General features: G+C 50.9%; 1 protein-coding gene across 1 annotated transcript; it reads left to right on the forward strand.

Annotated features, from left to right (window-relative positions):
• Window positions 1-6,802: 6,802 nt before the first annotated feature.
• nfil3-6 (nuclear factor, interleukin 3 regulated, member 6) lies at window positions 6,803-9,620 on the forward strand. Its single transcript, XM_060045739.1, is given in 3 exon segments — window positions 6,803-7,271; window positions 8,008-8,982; window positions 8,984-9,620. Coding segments are annotated over 2 exon segments (1,137 nt in total). The 5' UTR covers window positions 6,803-7,271; window positions 8,008-8,118; the 3' UTR covers window positions 9,257-9,620.
• The last annotated feature ends 67 nt before the right edge of the window (window positions 9,621-9,687 follow it).

The following is a 9,687-nucleotide window of genomic DNA, read 5'->3' on the forward strand; positions in this document are numbered from 1 at the left end:
TGTATTGTTGTGTTGTTGTGTAGTTGTATTGTTGGAGGCAGAGTGAGGAGAATATGACCCTGCATGTTGTGTTGTTGTTTTTGTGTTGTTGTGTTGTTGTGTAGTTGTGTAGTTGTGTTGTTGTGTTTTTGTGTTGTTGTATTGTTGTATTGTTGTGTTGTTGTATTGATGTATTGTTGTGTTGTTGTGTAGTTGTGTTGTTGGAGGCAGAGTGAGGAGACTATGGCGGGCTGTGTTGTTGTGTTGTTGTGTGGTTGTGTGGTTGTGTTGTTGTGTTTTTGTGTTGTTGTGTTGTTGTGTTGCTGTGTAGTTGTGTTGTTGGAGGCAGTGTGAGGAGAGTACGGCAGGCTGTGTTGTGTTGTGTTGTTGTGTTATGTGGTTGTGTTGTCGTGTTGTTGTGTTGTTGTGTTGTTTGGTTCACTCTAGAGGCAGAGTGAGGAGGGTTGAGGAGAGTTTGGGAGTTTCAGGGCGGCTGAGGTTTGGCTTGCGTGAGCAAGATGCTGTTGGGTGAAGATCGATTAAAACTCTGGTTCGCGTGGGAAGAGAACAAAACTGCCTCTATTTAAAAAAGAACAACGTCATGGACACTCTCACACACACACACACACACACACACACACACACACACACACACACACACACACACTCACACTCACACTCACACTCACACACACACACACACACACACACACACACACACACACACACACACACACACACACACAGATACACCCATACACAAACACCATCTCTTTGTCTCTCAAACAGACACACACCATATTTTTCTCTCAACCATACACAAAAACACACACAAACACACACAGAGTTATGAAACCGCCTCCCCCAAGTTATCCAAAGTGACTCATCGTTGCTATTTATAGCGTGCTACATCTAGCGTGCATACGCTGCCCGCTACGCGTCTTGGCAACATCTACGCAGCGCCCCGTCCTGCCCGCTGGGCCTCGGGGGAAGGTGATTCATAAAGAGGGGCCGGGGTTTAGCTGTGGTGCCCCGCGTCACCGCGCACACCACCAGATAAGCTCCAGCTTGCCCCTCCTTTTGCGCCTCAATTTCCCACGTGAAACACGGACTGCGAACGACCCACGTGTGAAGGGAACGAATAAGTTGTGCAGAGCTGGAATTCACCATGTTTTGTTTGTTTGTTTGTTTTTTTGGTTGTGTGCCACTTTGTTGGTTGAATGCACATCACCGCCATGAGCAGGAAGACTATCCGGTGTTGCTTTGAAAGTACAGAAAGGGGTTATTAATGACATACTGTACGATGTCCATGCTCTGGCATTAGCCCTTCAGTAGTGTCCATTGTCCGTCCCCTGCTAGTGTTACTCCTTCAAAAGCACTAGGCCTGAACTAGCATTGGCCCTGCACTAGCAGTAGCCCTGCATTAGCATTAGCCTTGTCCTAGCATTAGCCTCGGTTGGCCCTAGCCCAGGCAGCCCTGGCTCTATTTTCAATGACTAAGATGGTCAACTCCATGTAAGGCCCGGCCAAAAGGAAGTTTGTAGAAGCTATATGTTACTTTAACAGCTGTTGCACAATGTGTTTCTACTCCAAACCCAATGCTAGCTTAAGAAGAGTGATGACAATGTGAGATCGATACGGATGGACTTCCACTGTGAGTAACCACACTTGCAAGATGAATAATAATAATAAAAATAGATTTTATGTAGGGCCTTTCAGGATACTCAAGGTCGCTTCACAAGAGTGGGAGATGAGGGTGTATGTGCAGGCAAGTGAGAAGAGAGTGCAAAATGCGCAAGGCGTTGGGTGGGGTCGTGAGTCAGAGGCCATAGGCCTCAGAGAAAAGGTGTGCTTTCGTGTACTTTTTGAAAGTCTCCACGGAAGGGGCACAGCGGGTGTTGGGGGGAGCTGGTTCCACAGAGTGGGGTCGGACACGCAAAAGGCCCTCTCCCCAAAGGTCTTGAGTCTCGTGCGGGGAATTGCACGAAGGGTTCAAAAAGTCCATTCATCTATGTGGAGACTTTAAATACTCTCTCTCTCGCTCTCTCTCTCTCTCTCTCTCTCTCTCTCGCTCTCTCTCTCTCTCTCTCTCTCTCTCTCGCTCTCTCTCTCTCTCTCTCTCTCTCTCTCTCTCTCTCTCTCTCTCTCCCAATCTTAAAATACTCATTACAGTAAATGTCAAAACATAAATCCAAAATCCATGCGAGCAAACATTAATCTTCAAAGCTCCAGTCGTGGGAGGCAGACCTCTTGAATTTAAAAGTATTTTCCCCTTTTTGCATTTTATTAAAACTTGATACAGAAATGGTCACTGTTCATAATGTCAACTGAAAAATAGGAGATTTAATTACCCTTCAACACCAGACCAACAACCGGGCTGATGAAGATGTAAGATACACTTCTATCGTTTTCGGATCTGAAAATGTGCATTAGGGGAACAGTAAATATCAGCAATGCCACGGCACAACAGAGGAAGAGACAGAGAAGATACGTCTACCAAAATAAAACAGTCTGCGATGGCGGAGCAGATGAACGAGAGACAAGTGATGAAATACCCACAGATCTTTACATGGAAATGGGTCAAATCTGTTGTGTTACGTGACCTCCTAGCCTCTTTCCTGTTCTGACTAACTGTGTCAGCAGAGTGACCCCTCTCTCCCCCGCCCCCCCCCTCCCCGCCGCCCCCCCCCGCGCTGGTCTGTGATGCAGTTAGGAGGATATTTTCAGCTCCTCCATCACCCCTGGGGAAGCTTACATAACAGCCCCCCCCCCCCCCCTCTTGTTCCCCTCCCCTCCCCTCCCTCTCCTCCACCCTCCCTTTCATCCCCTTCTCTCTCGTCCTCCCCTTTCTCCCCTCTCCTGCTCCCTCTACCCCTCCCTCTCCTCCATCCTTCTCCTCCCTCCCTTCTCTCCCCTCTCCTGCTCCCTCTACCCCTCCCTCTCCTCCATCCTTCTCCTCCCTCCCTTCTCTCCCCTCTCCTGCTCCCTCTACCCCTCCCTCTCCTCCATCCTTCTCCTCCCTCCCTTCTCTCCCCTCTCCTACTCCCTCTACCCCTCCCTCTCCTCCATCCTTCTCCTCCCTCCCTTCTCTCCCCTCTCCTACTCCCTCTACCCCTCCCTCTCCTCCATCCTTCGCCTCCCTCCCTTCTCTCCCCTCTCCTACTCCCTCTACCCGTCTCTCTCCTCCATCCATCCACTCCCTCCGCCCCGCCCCGCTACCTTCCAGCTGGCGGTTGTGAAGCTGGGCCAGAGGGTCAACTACCAAACCTCCAGACGCCGTGTGGGCGATGACGCAAGCGCAAGGCTGTGATCCTCAGGGATCCAATCAGAGTGGGCGTCGTCCAGACGTCCGACCCTAACCTGGAGGGGCCACCCATGTAAAACAGCCAGTTGTGGCAATTGGCAGACGCTTTTATCCATAGACTTACAATAATTACATTTGCCAGAAGAAAGAAACATTATTTCGCTGTCGGTACAGTAAGGATGTTCATAGAACCAATTGCAAAGCACAAACAATCACTAGGTTAACCCATTCCCCGCATACAGCAAAGATAGCTAGGATAAGATGCTACACAATGCTAAGTACTATAAGTGCAAGGGCACATGACATACAATAAGGGTGTGTATCATCTACATGTGAAAGATGTGTCGCCGTGAGCATAAAGAGTCCTACGTGTGTGACTCGTGTCGATGATGAAACGACCGCCTCTCATGGTCGTATTCCAACGCGTGTCGAATGCGTCTTGGCAGTCACGGTTTGTTTGCAGAATACTTCATCATTATCAGTGAAGGACTGCAAGCCCAAGGTAGGACAGCCCCCTCATCATAGAGACTCTGCGAGCCCAGTGGGAACACAAGGAGCCTGGAGGACGAGGCCCGGGAGGGAAACTTTAGTCGGTTTAGCTCAGGAGGTAGTGCAGTTGTCTTGTTACCGAAAGGTTGCTAGTTCGATCCCCAGCACCTCCTAGCTGAGTGTTGATGTGTCCCTGAGCAAGACACCTAACCCTAAATGCTCCTGACGAGCTGGCTGTCGTCTTGCATGGTTGACTCTGCCGTCGGTGTGTCAATGTGTGTATTAACTGATCAATGCGTCAATGCCCTAAATGTAAATGTTTAGTGACCTGACCGCTCAGCTGGGCCGAGAAAGAGATTTAGGTGCAAAGGTAGATATAGACTCACATTAACAGCCCCATCACCATACACGACGATAGGAATGAAGGCCGGTACAGCAGCACTGATACCCAACAACTAGTGTCTATTCATCCACCTCAACATAAACCTGCAAAGTTGTTTGGTTGACTAAACCTTACCAAGATGTTGTGTTGTGGTAATCAAACCAAGTTGTTAACCTAAACCAAGCTGCGACTGAAAACTAAAAAAGAAATGAAATAAAAAGAACGAGTCTGATAAGTTACTTCAATGAATACAGCCCCAGTCTCCTGGGGGTTAGTCCTGCGTTTGACACACTCATTCACCCCGACCTCCCTATATGAACCCTGTCACTCCTTACACTACGCCACCTGACTGCAGAGAGCCTTCCGAGCAGAAAGCTCTCTGGCAGACAGTTCGCCGAGGGCAGCATGACAGCATCCGCCTTCTGTTCTTTCGGCGAGGGCTGCGTGATACACATCCACGCTAGGACGAGCCAATCAGAGTCACAGTAGGGTCATGCCTTCGTCAATCAGTAAAGAAAACGGTGCATACAGTTGCCACATATACACACACAGCAAAACACACGATGCAAAAAAAACAACGTAATAACCTGGCGCATAACATGTATAGTAACACACAACCCACATTGGCCATGGGTCATTATCCTCAACCAATCTGAGGTCTTGTTCAGGGTCAACCTAAGAGGTATCCTCTTACAGAACAGATACATGTGTAGTGACAATGTACACTGTCGCTTTGGGAAATCCTTTCTTTTTGAAGTGTTTCGTACTTGTCATCTAGCATCTGATCTGAAACAGCGTGTGTGCATGCTTTAGTGTGTGTGTGTGTGTGTGTGTGTGTGTGTGTGTGTGTGTGTGTGTGTGAGGTGTGTGTGTGTGTGTGTGACGTCTTCAACGTATCTGTGTGTGCTTGTGTGTGTGTGTGTGTGTGTGTGTGTGTGTGTGTGTGTGAGTGTGTGTGTGTGTGTGACGTCTTCAACGTATCTGTGTGTGCTTGTGTGTGTGTGTGTGTGTGTGTGTTTTTGTGCATGTGACTGCTTTAATGTATCTGTGTGTGTGTGTGTCTGTGTGTGAGTGTGTGTGTGTGTGTGACGTCTTCAACGTATCTGTGTGTGCTTGTGTGTGTGTGTGAGTGTGTGTGTGTGTGTGTGACGTCTTCAACGTATCTGTGTGTGCTTGTGTGTGTGTGTGTGTGTGTGTGTGTGTGTGTGTGTGTGAGTGTGTGTGTGTGTGTGACGTCTTCAACGTATCTGTGTGTGCTTGTGTGTGTGTGTGTGTGTGTGTGTTTTTGTGCATGTGACTGCTTTAATGTATCTGTGTGTGTGTGTGTCTGTGTGTGAGTGTGTGTGTGTGTGTGTGACGTCTTCAACGTATCTGTGTGTGCTTGTGTGTGTGTGTGTGTGTGTGTGTGTGTGTGTGTGTTTTTGTGCATGTGACTGCTTTAATGTATCTGTGTGTGTGTGTCTGTGTGTGTGTGTGTGTGTGTGTGTGTGTGTGTGTGTGTGTGTTTATCTTTGTGTGTCTTTGTGTGAGTGTGTCTGTGTGTCTGCGTAGTATGGGTGTCTGTGTATGAGCATGTGTGTGTGTCTGTGTGTGCGTGTGTGCCTGTGTTTCTCTGAACGTCTGGCGTGTGCCACAGATCAATGACTTACATTCTAGACTGGGATCATAAAACCCTGAACAACAGAAAGGCGGGCGGACAGCTCGACAGAATCACGTGGTCCGTGGTGAAACATCTTCCCAGAAGGGGATGCTTCGGAAGAGCAGGTCAAGGGTCCCCCCGGGGCCTCCTGCGTAAGAGTTATGGACCTTTGTGTGAACGGCCCTCCTCGATTTCCTTGAAACGAGGCGTGTCTTCTCAGAGAGTTACCCAACTTCACGTTGAGTCATCGGCCGCATTACACAACAACTCACTCTCCTCCCCCCTCACACCAAGGAGCCCTGAATACCGGGAGGAAGGGGCTTATGGGGTGGGGGGGGGGCGGGGGGGGGCAAAATGGGGGCGGGGCTTCGCAAAAGGGGGAGGAGCCTTACCTACACTAAGGAGCCCGGAAGAGGGGGCTATGAGCTAGGGGGGGCAATGAAGGGAGCGGGCCTCACACAAGTGGAAGGGATCACCCTAAGTAACTGCTGATGGTTCCTTGAAAACACGGTGAATTCTTGACATTCTCGACATAGGAAGGCCTGCCCTGTTGACTTTGTCCCGCGGTGGGAGTTGAGCTGATAACCTTTCACCTCCCCCGCGAGATTGTGTGTTCAAGTTTAGTCTCGGGTTACGACAACAGTCGTGGCGTGAGGTGTAGGCCTCCGAATAAGACCTGATTCTTTATGTGGAATGCTAAAACGCTTACGTTATTTTTACTACTATGGCGTCGTATTGGAGGACATAATACCCTGAAATGAGTTCTGATAAGCCAAACAGCTATCACGTGGTGTTCCCCGGAGAGAGCAGTCTGGGTCAGCTTCTCTTTGAACCCTCCCTGATCTTAAAGTCCATAAGCCAAGCCAGCCACTGTGTTGATATTATTTTGTTACCTGATTATGTCTTTCAGAGATTATGAATGTTACACAACAGTGGCTGGGAAGACAGCAGCCAAACTGAGGGAAGGGAGAGAGAGAGAGAGAGAGAGAGAGAGAGAGAGAGAGAGAGAGCATTTTTTCTCTGTCTAAAGCAAAATTACGTAATTGTTATGAGATTCCGCCTGTGTGGTATAATCGGGGTCAGCTGAGGATGGTCGGGGAGGGTCCACTTGCTGTTGGACAGGAGGCGGCCCAAGCAGCGAACACACACACAGCCCCGCTGGTTCAAGTGAGGAGAGGCGACGTCCTTGGCTGAACTTTGCGCGCGACGTTACAAATAGAGTCTGCAGCGTCCAAGTGGAGCACAGCGCGCGGGCGACGAGACAGCGCGATAACACCAAGTAACGCCGGCTCGATCTCATAACTACAGCGCTCAGTGGGGCAGGGAGAGGAAGGTGGGAGACGACAGAGTGGGACCGTAGCGGGACGGAGCAAACACAACACACACAGCTTCTTCCGGAGTCGGGAAGGAAGAGAGAATATTGTTGGAGGACGGAGAAGGAAAAGTGTTTACAGACATTCTTCACGCACAGATCTGAGGTAAAATTGTTCATTTTATTTTCCGCAGGCTACATTGCTTGAAAAGATTTTAGGGTAAAACATATTTGGAATGGAATTTAAATCCAGAGTTATCCCTTTGACAAAAATGGATGGGTTTTATACAGGCCCATATATATGTGCCTATTTAAAATATTAAGGCTATGTAGCATGCTTAGCGTTCTATTAAAAGGAAACGGTGACAAATAAGATCATCTGCACACTTTTAACAACGCACTTTTTAAGTAAGACTTGATAGATAAAGTACATCAATCAGGTGTCGATGTCAAGGAGTTATGAAAATGCATCAGTTTAACAATTTCAAGTTCGACTTTTAAAATAAACATCTCTCAGACCCGAGGTGAGAAAATATAACATATTGTTGGTGTCGTAGTTTTATTTCGTATCATTTTATTTCATTTTGAAAACTTCTGTCTCAATGTTCAGCCCTTTTACATTTCCACATACCAGTATATTCATGTGGGCTCATACCATTTCCACATGTTATGTAATTGACAGCAACAATCGCTTGTATTTTATTTTCTACGCTCTCCGTCATCACGAGGGGATGCAGATTGTCTGGACATCCTCCTCTGACGCCTGTTGCTTCTATTACGAGCTATTGTGCAGCGCCATTACAAAGGGCTGGCAGCTTTCATGGAGCGATATAATGAGGTTGCATAATATTCATTGCATAACCACTAAATCTCCATCTGTCTTTCTTTCTTTTGGTCACCAGGTGGCACTGTTGCTGCGATCTCCGACCGACGTCGCAACGGCCTTTTTGTAGAAGCAAAAAAAAAAATTAATGAGCGCTCCTGTCATGTTTGACGAGTCTCAGCAGTTGAGGATGTCGCAGGAGGGAGGAGATGTGCGGACCATGCACTCCCCGGGCGGGCTCTCTCCTCTGAGCGGAGGAGAGGAGGGCGGAGGAGGAGGTGGCAGCCCGCTGTCCTTCACCGATGAGGCGGTGTCCCTCCTCACCTCCAGCAGCCTGCTGGCCCACTCCCTGCTCGGCCGCGCCCCCGCGGCGAAGCGCAAGGCCAGCCCCTCGTCCAACGCGGCGCTGCGCCGCAAGCGCGAGTTCATCCCCGTGGACCAGAAGGACGACGGCTACTGGGACAAGCGGCGCAAGAACAACGAGGCGGCCAAGCGCTCGCGGGAGAAGCGTCGCGTCAACGACATGGTGCTGGAGAACCGCGTGCTGGCGCTGCTGGAGGAGAACGCTCGGCTGCGCGCCGAGCTGCTGGCGCTCAAGTTCCGCTTCGGCCTGGTCACAGACCCGTCCGGCAGCCCCATGCTGCCCCTCGCCAACCCCGCCCCGCAGAGACCCAGCCCCTACTACCTGCCCAGGGCGGACCACCAGAGGGACCTCCCGGGGGCCATGGCGGTGGTGTCGCACCCCCACCACAGCCGGAGCCTGCGGCCGACCCGGGACCCCGGGCAGGGCCACCTGTCGGAGGACTCGGGGTTCTCCGGGGGCTCCAGTGTGGGGAGCCCCGTGTACTTCGAGGACCGGCTGAGCGACGGCGGCAAGCTGTCCCCGCGAGGCGCGGCGGAAGACCTGGGCTACGAGCCGCACCACTCCCCCCCCTCCGCCTCCGCCGCCGCCGAGGGCCACAGGACCCTCACCCCGGCCGCGCCCCCTGCCTTCTGCCCCGCCGACGGCATGAAGACCCTCCCCCACAAGCTGCGCTTCAAGGTCCCGGGCTGCGGGGACGGCGGCGGCGAGGGGGGGGGCGCTCGCCGCCGCCGCCGCGTGTCTGGCCAAGGGTCCCGGGGCGAGGGGCGAGTGGGTGCACCCGCCGGAGACGACGGAGGACGGAGCCGGGCGGGGGGGGAGGCAGACCCCGCCGGGCGGACCCTCCCTGGGGGGGGACTACCAGAACGAGAACAGCGTGCTGCGCTCGCAGCTCAGCTCCCTGAGCGAGGAGGTGGCCCAGCTCAAGAAGCTCTTCACCCAGCAGCTCATGGCCAAGGTCCACTGAGGGACTGAACTCAAAGGCAGCCGGGACCAGAGAACTCGGAGCACAAAGGTCCACCGAGCCACCTGAGAACTGAAAACCAACTCAAGTGTACTGGAGATAATTTGTCTAGACTGAAATGGACCACATCATAACTCTGTGTGGGAAACCATACTTAATGGACAAATGTCTGAGAAAAGTCTTCTGTTTGTCAGTTTGGTTTTAAATATTGTATTGTTGTGTACTCTGTGCTGTATGTTTTCTGATATGTTGTCTGGATTTGATTCGTCCTTCACACACTAACTTATTCGTGTTCCCATCATTGGTTTGTCACTGTGCTACAGAGTCTTAACTCGAAATGTATTAAAAATCGATTTGTAGTTTTCAACACTGACTCACTCAGAGATAACTGTCTGCACACACAGCTTGCCTACGCTCCCATTTCAAGCCCATCG

The sequence above is a fragment of the Gadus macrocephalus genome, chromosome 2 (assembly GCF_031168955.1).
Source record: "Gadus macrocephalus chromosome 2, ASM3116895v1".
Taxonomy (NCBI): Eukaryota; Metazoa; Chordata; class Actinopteri; order Gadiformes; family Gadidae; genus Gadus; species Gadus macrocephalus.